This window comes from Bacillus rossius, chromosome 16 (assembly GCF_032445375.1).
Source record: "Bacillus rossius redtenbacheri isolate Brsri chromosome 16, Brsri_v3, whole genome shotgun sequence".
Lineage (NCBI taxonomy): Eukaryota > Metazoa > Arthropoda > Insecta > Phasmatodea > Bacillidae > Bacillus > Bacillus rossius.
Window position 1 is genome coordinate 4,714,014 of NC_086343.1, and position 21,089 is coordinate 4,735,102.

General features: G+C 36.3%; 1 protein-coding gene across 2 annotated transcripts in view; it reads right to left on the bottom strand.

Annotated features, from left to right (window-relative positions):
• LOC134540436 (voltage-dependent calcium channel subunit alpha-2/delta-3) overlaps positions 1-21,089 on the bottom strand; it is a 78,550-nt gene that overhangs the window by 22,244 nt on the left and 35,217 nt on the right. The window contains exons 16-20 of one of the 2 annotated variants that reach the window (XM_063383186.1): positions 20,796-20,937; positions 19,323-19,377; positions 17,625-17,770; positions 13,233-13,280; positions 5,477-5,570 (exon numbers count right to left, since the gene is read on the bottom strand). In XM_063383186.1, the coding sequence (XP_063239256.1) occupies positions 5,477-5,570; positions 13,233-13,280; positions 17,625-17,770; positions 19,323-19,377; positions 20,796-20,937 (485 nt within the window). The remainder of the gene's footprint in view (positions 1-5,476; positions 5,571-13,232; positions 13,281-17,624; positions 17,771-19,322; positions 19,378-20,795; positions 20,938-21,089) is intronic. The other variant, XM_063383187.1, reaches the window with a different exon arrangement.

Sequence of the window (21,089 nt, forward strand, 5' to 3'; positions counted from 1 at the left end):
GCGATGTCAGTAGCTGAAAAAAAAAAACTTTAACATATCACCCACTTTCAAAAACACTGCTGCAATGTAAAATCACTGAATGAAGTTTAATAACGATCACCATTCAAAAATAAGATGCACATAAACACAAACTCTAATAAAATAACCTATTTAAGAACTACTGCAGTTTACCGGCATGTGAGAGAACACGAGGCAAGGTCAAGGTTTTCCATTAATGAAAATTAAAAAACAAAAAAATAATAATTTGGCACTTTCGAGAAGTCACTTTGTCACGGTCATGGAAGTATCACAACCTGGCTCATACACAAGAAATTTTATGAGTAAATTATGTTAGTGTAGAGATGGTCCCCCGTTCAGAGCAAATGCAGGCAAAAAAAAAATTCTGCTTCAGTTCCGCTCACTCTGGGAAAGAGCACAGGGATTGGTAGCCGCGAAGGACTTAGGGGAGGATTGAAAGGCGAAACAAATTCCTCTCCCCCCCCCCCCAAACACACACACACTTTTCACCGGGAAGGACTGGGCCTACTGTCTACAGTCTTAAGTGTAAGCTATTAGCAGTGGCGTAGCTAAGGTGACTGGTGCCACTGGCCAGAATTGAAAATGGCGCCCGCTCTTGAATTAGAAGAGGGGGGGGGGGTTTCAGTAACGCGAAACCGTCGTGGCTCCCCCCCTCCCCTGCTCCGGCACCCCTGGCAGGGTATCCATCCCTGCTACCCGCTTGCTACGCCACTGGCTATTAGCAGGCTGGATCCAGGGTTACATGACTGAGTAGGTCCAGCGTAAGCACCAACAGGGACGTAACCAGACGTAACCAAACGGGGCCAGACGGGGCTTGCGCCCCGGGCAGTGCAATTTGTGGGGAGGAGGGGGGGAGTGTTTGCTAAACTTGCAGAGTAGTTGCTACTAATTGAATATCACAGTGTTGGAGGGCAAATGAACTGAATTATTAGTACTGAAAGACGCACACACGTATGTCGTCAAATGTTTAAAAACAACTGGTATTTCTTGCTTTAACTATCCAGCTATTGTGATGTATTGAAAATTTAAATGACTGTGAATAAATCTCTTTACTGTTTACCATCTAAGTTGAATATAAAATATTTCGAATGGCAGGATTAATTTGTGGTGACAATATGAGGTGTTTTCGGAAAAGGTTTTCGTTTGGTTGGTTTGAAAAAAAAAGGGGGGGGGGAGGCGCCAACATAAGCGTTTGCCCCTGGTGGAAACTAGTATAGTTACGTCCTTGACCATTACATAATTTTTTTATGAGTAAATTTTCACACTAAAATCTCAGGCAATAGTAGACTTTCAGGACTCTTACGTTTACATATAGTCACTTAAGTAATGATTTTGCTTGACTGAACTTTTTTTATTTTTCTTTCTATTTAATTTGTTTTCTATACTTTGTTCTTAAGTCAATTATTTGATAATTTCTTTAAAACACATCATAAACACATATATATTAATGTTATTAAATACATGAAATACACATGTCCAATTGGTTTAAAAGACATGCTTAAAGTAACATGTGTGCAAAACAGCATTAAACATAGACTACTTGTAAACACAATCCCTGCTGCTTGTGTGTGTGAGGTATGTCAGGCTGTAATGGAGAGGAAATACTGTACATTATTGTAACACACTAAACATTACAATAATCCTTAAATAATAATCTCTCAGTAACCTTATTCTGTATACACTTCTTTCACTGTATGTAGTATGGTCACGTAAGACTACAACATGCCGTAAAAAACGCGTAGCATATTTACATTCAAAATGGTCATGAAATTTCCATCTTTTATGCCAGAAATATGGTAATTTAGAGATTTATAAAAGTAATATTTTAATTTTTTTTAAATTCATAATACTAATTATTCTGTAATAACAACCTTATGCATGCATAGAATATACACAAATCCCTCACTTAGCACGTCTTCAAATTGCGCAACGATGTTAATTTTACTGTCCGTACGGACATGAGTTGATGGTCACGGCCGGGCGGGCAAGCCAACCAGCCGACTGACAATAGCACACAACCACCTATCTCCTGTTACGCGGTATCGTATTGTCATACAAAGAATTCGATGGTAGGCTGATAAAGATAAATGGTGCGACATATTTATGGTTGAGTGTTATTCTACGCATTTATATTACGTAAAGAGTACACATTTTGGAACATATTATTTATGTAGACTAATGCTTGGAATACGTGATTACGAATAACACCAACAATTTAGGAACGCATTACGTAGTCGTGCTAAGTGAGGGATTGGTGTACCTATAAACTGTCAGTGAATGCCAAATACAATGACTGAAAAAAAATATATATTTTTAAATATTATCACTTGAATATAAATAAAGTACCTACATAAGGTAATATTCAAACAAAAACTAGAGTGATTTTTTTTTTGAAAATAACAAGGGATAGGAAAACACCTTACATCAATTATAAATAAAAAAAATTTTAAACATAATTTTATAACAATACATAACAACTCTTTTGCTAATCACAATTAAACTTATAACATGTGTCATAGTTATGAGTTCTCTGGGAAAAGACATGATTAAACAAGATATCTAAACCAATCTTCCATATATGATATAAGCTCGCCATTAAATGTTAATGGATTTTTTTTTTTTACTTGACTCTAAGTAATAATAACATTTTTAAAAAAGGACTGGAAAAATTTTCTCTCCTCTGCTACTCAATGAGGTTTAACTGCTATGATCAAGAATTAAAATAATCATAGACAATGAAATCAGAAAAAAAAAAAAAAATTTTTTTGCAAGAACTTTACTAAGTTAATGACAATTTTAAGTGTTATTTATGTAACTTACCTAATATATCTAACTTTTTTTTACTTTTACAGCAGCAAAATATATAAAATTCTAAAAATGCAAGAGCTGATTACTCGGGTATTAAGTATTGAAGTATTAAAAAAAAAAGACAAACGGACAGCATTATCTTGCCAAAGAGATTAAGAATACATGCAGAATCAGGGGCGCAACAACAGGGGGTGGAAAGGGTATTTTTCCCCCCCTCTGAAACCTTGAAGTGGGGGCAAACAGGGGCAAATAAAGTGCTGTGTAATCAATTTTTAGATAATAAAATTGCTTAAATAGCACCATTTTCCACCTTGAAATACAAATTTTCCCGGGGGAGGACCCCCCGAACCCCCCGCTTCAATAGGGGGGATCGACGATTCTTTATAAAAAGCTATATTGCCCCCCGTTTGGAAATTTAGTTGTTGCGCCCCTGTGCAGAATGAAAACAAAAGCGGGAAGGCTATGAAATCTGGACATGTCCGGGAAACGGAGGGTGTCTTGTGGTGACCCTTAGCAAAGGGCCAAAGGGCAGGGTACCGTTAGTGGTGCGAGACTCGAGACAGAGCCGTACTTCCCAAAGTCACGACACAAAGGACTCTCCCCGGGTGTCAGTGGTACGTGAGAGCACAACTACTCGCCATCACCGACAAGCTACCTGACGGATGGAGAGAAGAACATGTTCTGTCGTGAAAATGCCCTATGTACATCACATTTGTAGGATGAAAATAAACAAATAAAACTTTATACATACATATGTATATATATATATTAATAAAAATGTATGACAGCCAATTATGATTCTTAAAATTAGTATATTATGAGCCTGAAGATAAATCAGGAAGAAAAAAAAAACCATTTGGTTACTTTTTTTTCTGATAAAGCAAAAAATTTTATTTTTTACCTAAGGTAAGTTACAGCTTTGTCTCTGCTCAATCTCAAAGTTGAAAAGTAGCAATATATTAAGTCTCAAGAAGCTAGTTTTGAAACTTGTGTGTACCTAGTAAAAAAATTTCAATTAAATTTTTAACTGTATCCTGTTAACCTGTGTGTCAAAGTACTTCACGATAGCTAGCAGCAAATATTGTAATATGGACAATATAGGAAACTCGTAAGAAATACGAGGGACAATTTATGTCAGCAAACCTCGCAGCGTGGAGTGTTACAATGGCATCTAGTGACGTGGAGTGAAAATAGCTTGAAAGCAATTCAGTAAGTGGTCTCGCAGCTTCGCCAATGCTAATTGTCCAGAGTTTCCCATATTGCAGTGTTACGATATTTGCTAGCAGTACAACTACACTTGTATATCTTCAAATGAAGCTTTGGCACACTTTTAAACATTGAAGGTACGTACCTGACGCCTCGGGCAATGTCATGTGAGAAAGGGGCTGAAATGGTGTTAAATCAGGGTTTTACAAGATAAAAATTCTTAGCATTTTAATTACCTGCGGAAAACAAACAAAAAAGTATGTATATCCTTGCAAAATGCACAAGGAATCACCTTTGAAAACCATGAAGTGTATAAAACAATCATTATAGATTTACGTTATTTGGAAGTGAAAAAATTCCATTAAGAAAGTTGGATCACGGTTCTTAAAATGTTACAAGTACAAATATTTTACATCATAACAGAAAACGATAAATTTGAAACCTAAACGGCAATACGGCTAAACAAAAATCTGGGAATGGTATTTTTTTTTTTACCATGCAAGTATACTGTTTTTAACATGCAATTATTAATTTTCATCATATTTAATCACACCTAGTCTCCAGGCAATTCAGCTTGATAATCATGACAGAATTTTTTTAGATATTAATGTGATGGCTGCAGCATAGTTTACCACTAGAGTATATTGTATGCGAGTGTACGTGTGGGTGAAATTGTGTGTGCTTTTTTGGTCCTATCAAAGATAGAGCTATATCATCACTGCCTTTTTCATGCAGAAATTCATGTTTTTTTTTATATCTGTACATCAGAGGCATAAGACACTACATCCACTTTTTAAACAACATTCAACTTTTAACCATTAACATGAACATTGTCTGACGTTCCTTCTAGTGACATACAACACTTAAGATCCACCATACGTCAAAAATTCACATATTTAGGGTAGGAAATTGTTGAGTAAATAAGTGACGGACTACGGAATTTAACATTCATTAAACTGCTCTCGTGGTTTTTGTGACATGGTGTCTTACAACTCCGAGGAACAGATATAAAAAAACGTACAAGAAGTAACAATTTTTTTTTCATTACAATGGTTTTTTATGATTTAAACATTTTTTCTTGAGCTAATATCTTATAAATGGGTTACAGAAGTTGGGAATAAGCTTCAAAGTACATTATTTCTACATGCTTACGGCCTGAACGAAGAGTTGAGTAATTGTTTTTTTTTTTTTAAGCTTGTGTTGAAGAATCACGGGGAACCGCCATGGGAGGGAGTAGAGACAAGATAGTAGACATGTGTTTGAGCGAAACAACGTGCGTGACAAAACCAATCCAAGACTTCAACCCGGCGAGCGAAGTGTGTGTGAAGTATATCGGGCGCTTGAAGAAGCAGCACTATCACAGTCGTGACGTGAGGACCACGTAGTAGCGTGCACGATTCCGAAAAAGGGCCTGGGGGGGGGGGGTAAATTTACCACAACTTACTTAGAGTCGTCCTTGGAGGAGGTGCTCAGGTTCTTGGAGAACCACTCCGTGGCCTTGGCATCGAACACCAGCGACAGGAACAGCTCGCGATCACCTGCCGACACCAGCCGACACCAGCCGCCCGTGAGCCTGTGAGCCTTCCCGGGCACCGCGCGGGGCCTTTCCCGCGCTCCCGGCAAGCTGAACACTTTTGAAAGAGGGTCCGCAGGCACATTTCCCGAACTAGACAGGCCTGCGAGCATTAGCCGCATCAAGGTCCGACGACTTTACAACCAGGGACAAGATTGTATGGTGAATTGCGATAAAACAAAAAAAAATTAAAACAGAAAAGCAAGTCATTATGCCATATAAAAACCGAAATGCAAATTACCACACCATGAAGCACCAAATGCAACCGAAATAATGAAATCAGTCAGAATCATTCATCAAAACTTAACTCAAGTAACAAAAACATAATACTTGAATGTATAAAATTCAACGAATATGATTAACTTAGAAGTTGGTACCAAAATGCATGGACTAAATAGATTTCAAAAAAGATTGATTTTTTTTTTTGTATCTCACAACTGTTATCATGAAGTAACACATTTTTTAAATATTATGTTGGTACATTTTTTAAACACACAAATTCTTGCATATTTATTTTTTTGTACCAAGTAGTTACACACATATTATAAACGTTTACATTGTAAAAAAAGACTCATTTATGAAACAAGTATTATGAAACATTTAAGTGTTACATTTGTTGAATAATATGCTATCGTTATGAATAAACCGAATTCATAAAAAAATAAAAACAGTAACAACAAAATCTCTTGTTTTTAAAAACAAAATTGGTCTGAAAATAAAAAAACATAAAATCTTGTCTCTACTTACAACACGACGTTTCAAGTCAGAACTGCATTGCCGTCATCAAGGTAGTAGCTCCCTACAACTTACAAGTCGGGCCAATCCACTTTCGAGAGACGTCCCCTTATTTCCTTGCCCTTGCCATACCTCGATTTCTGAAGTGAAACTTCTCTACAACCGGTGGGGTGAGTCAAGGCTACGACATCATCAAAGCACGATGAAAAGTGAGTGAAAAAATGAGAGCAATGAAGAAAGTAGGTAGAGAAAAATTTAGGAAACGAAGAAAAATGGTAGGAAAGTATCAGGAGTGGGGGTCACTGTTAGGCATGTTTGCATGTAGCAGATTTTCATACTCTCGTACTACTTGTATGTTTGCACACATGCATACTTCAACACTCGCATACTTGTGCATTTGCATAGTACTTCCACACTTGCTCAGTCATACACTTGCACACATTCTCATTCACATTCATTCATACAGCCAAGGGCCTGTATGTAAATTTTTTTCAACACTTTCATAAACGTAATGACTTTATGTAGCTCTTGTGTCGACCACCTGAAAAATGTGAAATAATTATTGCATGTTAATTCATACCATGAGATAAATTTTGAAAGGTAACCATATTTAGCATCCTACCTTTAGGTAGAGCCCCTAGCTTTATTATTTATCTTACAAAGAAGGGCAAAAATCTGCATGATTCCCAGAAGGAAAAAAAAGGGGCGGGGGGATACCACCCTGCCTCCCCTCCCCTCTGGATTTACGCCCATGAAAAGATCATGCAAGAAATAAGATAGAGAAGGTATGGACAAGTTGAGAGAATGGGGAACAAATAATTGTCAAAAGGAACTTGCTACAGTTGGCAGCAGCGTCTTTGCACGTTTTCGTTCCATGTGACTTCCGTTCCATTAGCGAAATTTCTTCTGGCAAAAGCCGTATAAAAAGAGCTAAGGTGTTACACATCAAAAATCTCGTGCCTAAACGGGGAGGCCCCAGGGATTTTACCCCCCCCCCCCCCCCCACCCCTGCTCCTGACCTTTTTGACGGCCCTGCTGACAGGTATTACATATTTTATTGCCAAGTAGTGAAATATAATTGATGAAAACTTAAAAAGTGCCAAAAGGTGAAGCAGGCAAAGGAAAGACGGCACGCCAGCTCAGCATATTAAGTGTGGTGCTTACTGCGCCTTCTTACCCTCTTTTCAAAAGTGCTCAGGTTGACGCAAATGCGGACTTAAACCTAGTACTCATGCGTGCGTGGTTTTACTGGTGCTACGGCGCCGCGCCGCGGGGCTCCGCCCCAAAGGCTGGGACCCGCTCGGCTGTGATCGGCTCCAGAGGCATGCGTCTCTAGGGCCGATGGGCGGCCCTTCGTTTCCACAGCTAACATTCCGTCTACACCTCGCTCGAGCCCTCGTTCTGGGGGGCGGGCGGGTCTACGTAACCAATGTTCAAAACTACGAGAACAGTCTGTCCAGCTAGTGTTCCCAGGCGAGCTGTCGAACACGAACAGCGGTGGCTAGCGACAGAACAACACAGACATGGAGCTACTAAGTAGTTGAAGTCTCCTTGCATGCAGGAAAATAGGAACACTAAGAAATTTAAAAACAAACCTGGGCGAGCTAACCTAAACAACAAATATCTGATCAGCTTTCGATATTAAGCTAAAACACAGATTGGAAAACTTTTGCACTAAAACCAAACAAAATAAATATATATATGTATCCTTGAACAATCAGAACATTTTCCCGAGAGTTAGGATTCCTCTTAATTGCCTTCATAACCATTTAAGTATGATGCTGGATTAAGTAGTAAAATTTAGATACCGATTTAGAAGGAATACACTCTAAAAAACTCTGTGGCTATTTTACCAGATGTTGGTAATGACATGTAGGATTTTATCAGTATTTTGTATTGTGTAGCACAAAATTAAATTAGAGTCAAGTTTACACCTCTGATATGAAGTTGATGTCCAGCGTTATTTTTAATTGAATTTATGTATCAGCCTTAAAAATCTGACCTGAAAACAGTACATATGCAAATTTTGGTGTTACATTATTAATACTTGTTTGATTTATTCCTCATTAATCACGTACAAATTTTTTTCTTTAAGTGTGTAACTGTATTAACAAATGTATTTAGCACCTCTTGTTTATACCATTCTTGAGTGTTTTTAAAAGAAATGTATAAAAAAACTGTAAAATTTCAAGCTTCATTTTATTGTATAACTACTAGGAACTTATGTGGTTGGGTGTAAGAATTCACCAAGAAATTTTGTACTAGTATAATTTTGCACTGGAATCGCATCATATAAACCACAGAAACAAACAGTGCTTGGTAAATGGCTCTTATCAGTTAAGAGAAAATAAATTTTAACCATGAAAAGTATCGGAGTTTGTATCTATTTGTGAACAACAAAATAGCAACAAAAAAAAATTGCTCGACATGAATTAAATTTTTGTGAAATGTGCCCACAAATGATGACAAACGTGCGAATCGATAACTACTCAGACTGTGCAGCACGTGAAACTGAATTATCTTTCACGAACATTTTTTATTCGCAACACTGACACGTACTCTACGCCAGGTACGTTTGCGTAATCCCGGGTTGCCGTGAAAGCACAGCGCGAGTCAAGCACACGTCCCACTGACTTCCCCAACAGCTACTACAAGCACTCGAGCGGAGATGCCGCAACGACCTCGCGGCTGAGAAACACCCCCATTCGTCGCGAAGCTTTTTTTTAGTTACGACATGATTGTACCGCAAACTGCGGTAAAAACCTGACACTGAAATGTGAGTAATTACACCTTGGTACACCCAAAAGCTACTTAAATTATGAAACTAAACAACAATCTTATTTACGAGTTGTAATTGTAACGTCCCTGCCAACGTATGATTACTTTTAGGGCTTGACCAAAACTTTAATCAAGGTAATAAATTTTTTTTTAGTACTTAAATGAAATCCAATGAATGTTATTTATTATTATTGGATGAAATCTATAGCAAAATGTACGAAACAAAATGAGGTAACGTTAATTTTACTTTTGCTTGATTGTGCATCTCTTGATGATTCATTCTGACATTTCTAATGTGTTTTTTTAAATTTATTTATTAGTTTATAATAAATCTGTCCTATAAATGCTTGTTATAAATATATTATTGTAAAAATATCAGCACGTATAACATACAAAAATACACTATTATGGTGAACCAATTATGAAAAAAAAATTGTAAGTCATTATTTGTTGAATTATACATAATCTTTAAAATTAAATATAATTTAAAAATATAAAATCAACACCAAAAAAATGCCCTGATAAAAATGGTAGAAAAATGTAACTGAATTAAAAATTAAATAATTTACATTTGTCTCTATTATTAAAAAAAAATTTCTGTTTGTAAGTTGTCCCTTGGTCAGCTTTTCAGCATAAACATTGACACTTTAAAAACTAGCAAACATGTCTAAACATGCAAAGATTCATCCAAACTAAATTTTTTAGTATGATATTCATATTTATTTTTGAATTATCTTAGTAAAGTTTCTTCAACATAAATAAGAGTTAATTTAAATTACTTGTGTATCATTTGTTTGAAAAATACTGACATATCTTCGACCTATTCTATTCACTTGGATAATTATGTTATTTTTTTTATCTTTTACATGTTTGAAAACACAGTCACTAAACATGAAATTAATTAATAATAGAAAAAAAATTGCTGCAAAATGGGTTAAATTTGGCTGTAAAAAGAGTTCTGAGATACCTGGAATATAGTATTTTACATTGATATATTTGGTGCTTTTGCATGCATTCACAAAACCATTTTTAGCATGAACAAAAAAATTCTACAGTTACTTTACACTCAGTTGCAACCCTTTCAAAGAAGGTATGCAGCTCAAAACAATACACCAATTACTCCATTTATTGTAGCACAAATTAAAAAAAAAATCTTTATTTATGGCAAAATTTTTTCTAATAGCAGTCCTTACAGTCATTAAAATACCACATGTAATCTACACACATCGAAAATGCTCAAGAATCTAGAAATCGTCATTCATGCAGAAGTACATCTATATGTGTTTTTAATTCTGGCAACTACCAATGTTTCAAATTTGAGTTTTCTTAACGCGCAAACTGTCCAAACCGTTCAAAATGTCTTCGACGCTACATGAACATTGATCAATAAGGTTACCTACTAGGGGTATATATACATACACACGTATAATGGTAATGGAGGATAAAAAAAATTTGGTTACAATTGAAGTGATTCCTTCTATCACGATAATATTTTTTTTTTTTACCAAACTAAAAATAATTGAGCAGATATACGAAACGTACTGATCCAATCACACCGCTATCAAAATTAATTTAGCTTGGCTTCTGGGTTCTGGCTGCATCCACATCAATAGCATAGCATAACGTATGATTTGAATTAGGTCAGTACAAAGCAAATAAAATAGCTACATACTACTAATTTTTGGAAAAAAACTATATTATTGTTTTTTGTTTACAAATTTTAGCTGTCTGTACCTAGTTCATACACATATAAATTTTTTTTATACATATGAAGTTTGGATATGGCTCAAAAAAATATTTGACATACTGTAACCAGAATAGAATACAGACATGTTTATTAAAAGACCTTGTCGGTTAATACATTAATTTGCCGAGAGGAAGCGAAAAAGAAAGAATAAAACCCATTTAAACCTGAAAGAAAAATATCCTTCCCTAAAACATAATATGATTATGGCCTCAAAACTTAAAGGTAAGCAATTATATTATCTTTTTGATTTGAAAACCTGAAGAGCAAAATAAATACTTAGCACAGTAAAGTATTTACTATTAGAGTATAAAAAATTAATTTTACCTGCAATTAATGTTTTACATTTATGTACAATAAAACATAAGTTAAAGTATTTGAAAATACCAACAGGACCATTTAACTGACAGGAATAAAAAACATGAAATGAAAAAAAAATTACTTACATTAATATTTTTCTCCCCTTAAAATCAGTATCAGTACTTACCAATTGTTATTTAATAATATTCTGTTTTACTTTTCTTTTCAATTTGAAGTTAAAATAGTTAAAAAATCTAACACACTCTATGTGAACAAATGCTGTATTTATAAGAAAAGTGGAATTCCTATGGCTTCAAGGAATATTCTTGCTGGGACTATATATATAATTACATATATATAAATTTTTTGCTGGTGTAGAATATTTATAAAATAATATTTGATACTAAGAATAAATAAAACAATTTCAGAAACTTGATTCCACCTAGCAGGTTTTATGTAGTGTGTGTGTCACTTCACCCCAACCGAAGACTTGAACTTTGCACGAGCACTGAATAGCAGTAATAAAAAAACAACTTAAAAAAAATTGATAAATAATTGAAGTTGAGACGATAACGCCAAAATAAATCCACGTACTTAAACTGTTTGCCGAGTCACTCAATAAAATTTTCCGTCAACATGATACTGATTTAAGGGCCCCGCCTACCTGGGCACACATACAGTGTGCAGAGCTTCAGGAAAAACAATGCGATTTCAAAACTACTCAAGATATCCGAGTGGGGCCTATTTACGAATAGCATTTAAGAGTTTGCTGAGGGCCGAAAAGTACTTTTAATTTCGGATTAAGTTTTTAAACTGTATTTTTAGAAGCGTTAAAATGCCTAAAACGCGTGTTTTCAGAGTAATTTTTAGGCATAAAACAATCAGTACAGATTCTTGAAAGCACTTAAGGGGCTTGCATAACACCTTTATCTTCATTTCTCCGCCAAATCATGTTACGGTCACCGCTCAAATTTCACAGTTATCCTGTGACGACGAGACGAATGCGCGCCAGTTCAGACACTTGAACTTAGAGGCTATACCGCGCTAGAAGCACCAGCAAGCGTCGCGCTTATTATCCCGCCTCGCTGACACACACACACCTCTGACAAGGCGGGCCCCTTAAGGCAAACACAGAAGTACAGCACATTTCCGAGGGGAAACAGATGTTTTTTGTTTATCTGTGCATCTGTCAGCGACGTTTTAGAAAAACAGCCGAGAACCAAACACCTGGCAACGTCGCCAAAATAGCGAACACAGCTTTGTGTGGCCAGTTACACCTGAGATGCAGCTGGCATCTTCTTTTATAAAGGACCCTAAAGGGAAAAAAAAAAAAAAGTCTCAATGCAAATGGTGAAAACAAAACATAGAAATTGTCTGTCGATGGTAGTGAAATAACGTGAGAGAGAAAACGTTTAAATAATGTTAAACGAAATCTATTCATTTTCACTATATAATGACTCCGCTTATAACCGTGAGTTTTTGATAATAATACAGCAAATTAACATATAGGTAGATTTAAATTGATTAAAATAATTTGATACTAAATTCTTAAAATATATTTTACTCGCTCAGCGAAATCGCGGACATGGCGAGCACAGCTCCCTGTGTGGCCGTAGCTCAATTGCCGACGTTGGTTTCGACGGTCTGCACTGCGTCGCGTCACGTTGCGATACGAGCGCTAGGCGGGCCGGGAGCAGCTGGAACCCAGAAGGCGCGAGACGACGAAAGAGGCCCCGGGGAAGCGTCCGCGTCGAAGAGCGAGCCGGGGCAGGTCGGAGCGGAAAGAGACGAGGGTACACGAGCGTGCTCTAGGGTGCGCGAGTGAGACATTGCAAGTGTACTTGTGCGACAAGAGGCAGAGACCATGCAGATGCAACAGCATGCTGGTGGTGGGGGGAGGGGGGGGGGAGGGGTGACCGTCCATCCGGTTCGACTTCGCCGGGCATCCGTCTGCCGACCGCCGACAGACCAGAGACAGGAAGATGGAGGAGAGAGAGAGAAAAAAAAAAGATGTAGTACTATGTTGTGAAATCTTTTTTTTTTTGTACTAAATTCTGTTCGTTTACTCACAGAAATATGATTCCTTGTCGATTTTGTCTGAGCCACCCGAGATGTTAACTGTGGAAAGAAATACGGGTCTCGGTCAACATCGACTGAGAGAGTAGCCAATTATTCCATTAATTATTTTTATATAATCAGAGCCTACATTTAATTTAGTCTGCCTGCAAAATATCATTAAAGGAGTTTTGTTGATTTAACTACCTTTTATTTTTTTTGTAATGATGGATTGATTCTTTAATTCTTTGTTACAGATTCCGATTCTTTAATGCCAGCACTGTATCCCCACCCTTCCCTCAAAATATAGAAGAACATAAAACATGAGATGACTCCGAACACAAGGCAAACACTCATACAAGAGAACCTAAAATACACGACGACCTGAAACACACAAAACATGGCATACACTGGAATGCAAGATAACCTACAGTTCCATATGACCTAAAATAATAAAAATACGTAACAGGAATAAAAAATTACCTGTGCGAGAATAGCACCTATGATTTGAAGCCCGAAAACACTTATAGTATTAGAAGGAAGAAGGCTTTAATTTAATCCAAATTTTTCTTAGACTAATTTATATTTAAATTGAAATATAGTCTTTAATCAAGTAAGTCTAATTTACGGAATGATTAAATTACTAAACATTTACACAAATGTTTCATTTTGAGAATAATGTGAATCTTTACTGTATTAATACAGTAATAAATCATCAAATAAACTTTTTTTTTTTAAAGAAACTAACTTTGTTGTGCCTTTTCAGCTCTGAAAATAGGGTGCAGCTTAAAATCAATGACATCCTACATATAAAGTCAAAAACTCGTTAACATCACAGGGAAGAAAAAAAAAAATTAAAGAAAGTTATTTGTTGACACAGTTATTCAGAATGTTGCACAAAAGATAAACAATGGTGGCAATCAATATTATAACGTTAAAGATAAAGATATAATAGTCATTCCATTTTTGGAAAGCACGTATTTTCAGGAAAGAAAAAAAAACATGGAGTAACTTCTGCATAGTCAACCAATAAAATCTGTGCCCAAAATATGCTAGGCAGCACTATGGAATTAAATAACTACGTATTTAGGATGACCAACAAATAATAAATAAATTTAGCTTTTTTCAAAAAAAAAAAATACAATTTTTTGTTTAGACTGTAATGTCTATAACTCACAGATGACCTTTTTTTTTTACAGGGAAACCAATGACTAAAAGTGAATCTGAAAATCAGTGGCATCTTATATTCAAGTAAAAATGGTACTACTATGTCTAGAAAGGCTTGGACCCTTAAAGTCTCAACACTTTCCTAGCTTACAATAAGATCTAGTATACAAGATGAGCTGAAATACTAAGCACCCTGGAATTCAAGACAACCACAAATCCAACTACATCAAATATAAGATGATCTCAAAAATAAAACATTTTCAAATATAAGATAAACCCTAAAATATGACCTGATAATATTTTTATATCATTCATGGACACCTATTTTGTCAATTTTTTTTATGGATATTAAAATATTTTGTATGCTTCAATATCTTTTCGATTTCACTAATATCACAATATTAAGTTTCCATGAACTATAAACACATGCTTATAAAATGGAATAAAATTTATGAAATAAAAAAAATGTGTTGTTATATAAGTTCAGTTACACTGAGAATACCAAGAGAACTACATACATTTACAGAATCGTAATCAGTGAAATACATGGAATCAACCCATCTTTACTTTTTTTTTTTTGTTTTGCATCAGCATTTATTTAAGTGACAAAGAAACAGGAATATCATAAAAATAACTTTCTTAGGAAATATTTAAAAAAAAACATTCATCCAATTATTATTTTTATACTTTTTAAACTTGTGATATATATATATTTTTTTCATTTAGAAACATTATTTTATTAGGTAGGTAGTATAGTAACAGAACTGTTGTGACAAAAACTACAAAAAATATTATGTAAAAATATATTTTATGTTTTTATGGTTACTGGGTGAAAAATATGACTCTCAAAAAGACCTCACATACTCAAACAAAGGTAAGGTACCTCGGTAAAGGTTTTCAAATTTGCAAAAGCAGCTCAAAAAAATGACCACCAGAACTGTCAAAATATTAATGTTCTATCTGGAAGCAGAGTATGTGACACATTCCAAAAGAACCACACTTTCATAAGGTACCACTGTTTTGCTAAACTCTAAAGTGACTGTACCGCTGTGGTCCTGTTTCGAAGTATTACCTACCTGTTCCTAATGGCAGAGTCATTTTGCCCCAGGGTAGAGGGTTATTTATGACTTTCTAGTTTATTGTTTGAGGGGGGGCAGAGTGCTTTGCATGATTCAAAACACCAATCACTGATTACATGGAGAAATGGTCAGAGAAGATGCTTGAAAATTTCAAGCAAGTATTCACACAGCAAATAATATGTGCAATGTATGGGCTCCATAGCACAGGGTTTTTCATATTCCTATTGGAAAACAATTCAAACTCTTAATAGCTATCATGGTTAATTTTAATGGTAGTGGTAATGTGTTCTAAATAAATTCTAATGATTTTCCATTGCCTTACGTGAGTCAACGAAACTGGCAAGCGATTGAATAATCAGAAAACGATAAACTACTAGGAATCCAACACAGATCTTGGCGAGGTACATCACGTACCTGAATTTTGGAGTCTTTACGTTCATTTCTGTGACTTTTTTGAATGCTTCTTTCAGTCAGTCGTGTATTCCTGTCGTTAGTCATTTCCATTGACTCACAATGAGCAATGGAAAACTTGCATTAAGTAGTGATGCGGTACAGTCTGTCCAAGATAAGGCGAGTATTCTCTGATAGGTGCTTCAGCGAAAATTCAGACTTTTGACACATGATTTATAGAGACAAGATATTATGGTATTATTTTTAGGCTTATTTTAGTTTTTCAAACAGGATATTTTAATTTTTTTTTCATACAAAAACTGTTTATTCATAAAGGTTACGTATTATTGAACAAAACTTGACATTTAAATGTTTTGTGACAGGTATTTATTTAACCAAAATAGTGTCATTTTAACTAACTAAATGATAAACTTTTTCAATATAATAATTTGTAATAAGCATGTCTTAACTTCTTGGAAAAATAAAAATAAAATGGCTAGTAATTGTGTGTTTGTAAAAATGTACCAATTTTAAATAATGTAAAAAAAAAATGAGTTACTAATAACGGTGGCAGGCTCAAACAAAGTAAAATTATTTCCAATATATTTGGTTAAACATTTTGGTACTAGTTTCATTCTAAACAAATCAAATTCATTGAATTTACTATGTTAAAAGATTAGGTTTCCGTGATAAGAGATAATATTTGATACAAAATGCTGATTAATTTCATGATTTTAGTCGCATTTCGGTGTCAAGCGGTGTAATGACTAATGACATGCTTTTCCGGTTTCATCGCAACTAACTACATACATAATCTTGTCCCTAATGCAGAGGTAGATCCACAGTTGGAAGAGGGTGTAGGGGGGGGGGGGGGGTCATAACAGCAGCATCATCCCCCCCTTCCCCGAAACCTGAACAATTTCCAGTTTTCCTCCAAAATTCCTTATCACGGTTTACAAAACTTACTAAAGAATTATTTTACTGCAGTGCTATAGATAATAGGACGTTTTTGAAACCACAAATAAAATGAACTAAATATTTCAATTATAATGTACTAAAAGTGTATCAGAAAATTTAAATTGGCCGTTCCCGGACCGACAGTCTGGATCTGCCCCCTCGTCGCGCTAGCCCGGTGGTGCACGAATCAGTGTTCACACCGCGCTCGGCGGTCAAGTGTCCGGACGTTTCGCCGAAGCACCTGTCGGGGGAAACTGCAGCCCGGTCCCGGACAAAAAGTCCGAGCACTAGGATTTTTCCGGGGGGGGGGGAGGGGGGGGGTTGAGGCCAGACACCTGGGCAAGTCCTCAATCGCCGGAAGAGTAACCTTGTCTCGGGGGGAATTATACTAACAGAATCCCAGACCTCTCTAGTTATGGCCAGGGGCGTAGCCAGGGGGGGGGGGAGGGTTATAGGGGTTCAAACCCCCCCCCCCTTAGCACCAAATCTTTAATTAATTTCTTATTTATCACTCAAAAAAAATTCTTATTAAAATTAATAAAAAATTTTACCATTACAATATTTAAATTTAAATATCGAAAACTGCTAAAATAGCACTATTTTACACCTTAAAATCCGAATTTTCCCGGGGGAGGACCCCCTGGACCACCCGCTTTAAAACGGGGGGTGGGGGGGGGAGGGGGGCAATGCTTCTTAACACACCCCCCCCCATACACAAATCCTGGCTACGCCACTGGTTAAGGCCGAGAGATAGCCCCCAAACGTTCATAAAAAGAGTGTCCGGGACGAGAGGGGGCGTGCGCGGACCACTCACACTGGCTGGCGTGCTCCGGGGGCGACACGGTCCTCTTGGACTTCCACTGCCACTTGGGCTGCTGCGTGCGCTGCAGGAAGTGGTACAACTGGTCCTCGGGGGAGTCGAAGGGATGCTCCGTCTCGTAGTGGTAGTAGCAGTACGTCCTGCAAGCAGGCGTCCGCTGCGAGACCTATCCCTGACGCGTGTGCTGAAACCTTCAGGGGGTCTCTAACCCTGCCGTCTTCTTCGGGAAAACATGGAGCAACTGAAAGCAGCCATCGCTGTGAGACCTCCTCACGCGGTGCTAAAACCTTCAGGGGTTTCTAACCTTGCCGTCTCGGGAGAGCACATCTTCTTCGGGGAAACACGGAGCAACTGGAAGCAGCCGTCGCTGTGAGACCTCCCTGACGAGTGTGCTAAAACTTTCAGGGGTCTCCAACCCTGCCGTCTCGGGGAAAGCATGAGGGCATCATACCAAAAGGGCGTATCAATGAAAATGCAAGTTTACAGGGGAGTCATTTAAAGTTTGGCTGTTTTTCCCTTCCTTTGTCTACATAACATGGTACGTATTATCATTCGATTCATGGTTATGTTTTTTCAGAAGCTCTGAATAAGTGTTTATGAACCTAATTGGGTTGCATCAAATTTATCTCGATATTGCAAAAAGTGTTGATACGCCCTTCTGGTATGATGCCCTCGAATCTTCTTCGGAGAAACATGGAGAAACTTCTGCACGGTCAACCAATAAAAACCTGTGCCCAAAATATGCTAGGCAGCACTACGGAAGCAATTAACTACTTAGGATAACCAATAAATAATAAATAAAAATAACTTTTTTTTTTGTTAAAAAAATATTTTTTTTTGTTTGAACTAACATGTCTGTAACTAGCAGATGACTTTTTTTTTTTTTTTGCCATCTTTTTGCTGTAATTAAGATTTTGAACTATTTATCCAAATTTCTGGAATGTCAAGACATAAATCCCACCTATGATAGGTAAAAAATAAATAGATTTTTTAATATTTCTATTGTTATAAAGTAACATATAGAGAGATAAAGGTACATAGAGGAAAGAGATAAATGGATACAGAGGGATATATATATATATATATATATAGAGAGAGAGTGCTGATCCAGAAATTTACCAGTTCTGATACCAATTTACTGCGATAACACGTGGAATAATATCCCAAATTTGTCACCTTTAACCTAATTGTTTTGAATATAAGCATGCATCATTTATAAATATAACACTTAAAACTTCAACATACAATAAAAGGACTAAGGAGAAGAGAGTATTAATTGTATTTCCTTGTGATGCAGTTACATGCAGTAAGTAGTGTTACATATATTTTACTGAACACATATTTCTGGTAGTGATGGATCAAATTCAGGATTTATATATCAGATATAAAAAAAATATTCCCCTTCAGTTAGCAATGGATAAATTTTGAAATCAGCACGTAGACTCATAAAAAAACCCAAATAATTTGAAAAAAATCAGAATTATAACAGTGCATTACCTCGATTTTATGAATTCCTGATTCAGTGAGAATCAGCCAATCCTGCAGATGCATTTAGCACATCCCTAATGATGACTGCATTGTCTAGATGAGTATAACAGGCGAATCTTACAGCTATCTCAAAACATTTAGGTATTAAACCTGAGAGTCTAGAGTGAAAGTACTAATCCTGTAGTAACCTTGAAATTTACTCACCAATCAGGGTGTATTTTCCAATTTTTTCCTTGGAAATATTTTGTCACGCTATATCCTGAAAGAGACAATACAAATTTCAATCACAATACAAAAAAAACAAAAAAAAAACAGTGAAACACATAATTTAGTACGATTTTATAAACAAAAAAATAATGTGTCTTAGAACATTGAGACAGCTTGCCTAGAACAAAGTGTACAGCAGTAGAACCCTGTTATAATATTTTACAAGGGGACAAAAGGAAAAAAAATCTTTATAAGCAGGAAAGTGTTTGAAGTGTTTGAACTTTTTACCGATAAACTCATCAAGCTATGTAAACAAATTTAATGTTAAACCACTAATATGTACACTCAATGCTCGAATTTAATTAACTTTATTTCTGCCATCGCAGAATAATTGGCCAAATAAAATATTTTAGGACTACTTACAAATGTACATCTGAAAATAAACTAGAATGACAAGGAAACAAAGAATTTTTTTTTTAAGACAAAGATGCCAACAGTCACGTAACTGTGAACATGATGCGAAATCGATGTATTGAATACACAGAATTGGCCAGCAATAACCAGTAGTGCTGTTAATCTAAACACTTACATTTTGTTTCTGCATACAATCCTATTTGAACAACCTACACCCAGTGATTGTAAACAAAAATGTACGTTAAGTGCAAAGTAAACCTTTTAACGTGTTAAACTTCACAGATGAGGCAAGTGTTGGAATAGTAAGGTAATTAATTTTTTTCTTACAGTTATTGAATTTTTGCAAGCAAATATTATAAGCAGGAAATGTACCATCCGTGAAACGTTATGTGCTGGAAATAAATGCATTGTTCTTGTTGGTGAAATGTTGGGACTTGAAAAAAATTGGTTGTCTGTAAAGTCTGTTTACGGACGATAGTTTAACGTGACATCACAACAAAACATTGATGAAATGATTGCATACTTTTATTAATAAAACTGAATCATTTTTATTTAATTATTACTATTTTGTATGGATACAAAGAAGGAGTGAAATGAAATCAACAATTTAATTGATAAATTTACTTTTATTTGCACTCATTAATTAAAATATGTTTATTACTTTAACAAAGAGATTATTTTAACTATAACTTTCATACATGTTTGCTATTTAACTTCTTACAATCTGTGTTATTCTGTCAAGGGTAGGACGATAATAGGAAAAGTAGGAAACGAATGGGAGTGTTTCAAGTTTAATGTGCTTCGAAAAAGTCAAATCGGTGGTTGTTCCAATCGAGTGTAAGAGAGATAGATGCGGCGCAAGCGTGCAATGAGCGTAACAGGACACAGCGCAGCGGGACGATGTGCGTAACGGGACACTTTTTCGTGCGTGCAGCCGGCGTTCATCGATTTGTTAGACGTTGTCATGTCAAAAATATGATGTTACAAGCAGGAACATTATAAACAGGGTTCTAGTGTAACGGCCTCACACTCTGTTATGAGCGACGAGTGCGCTACCTTGGTTGCGAAGAAGGTGAGGTTCCTCGTGTTTGTGCACCCTGAACAGACCGTAAGGCTCAGGCAAGGTCAGTACCAGCGTGAAAGGCGTCCCTTCGATGCCCGTGAAGAAGTAATGTCTTCGCACCGTGCTCACCCGCCTCTGGAACAGATCAACTGCCGTCCAGAGAACACTCCAGCCCGCCTTCCCGCGTTCGCCGCTTGGGAAATACCAGCCTGAACAAAGATAGCCAGTCATGGGGCTTGTCGACAGAGGTGAAAACTTAAAACTTTGCATTTAAAATGTGTAATATG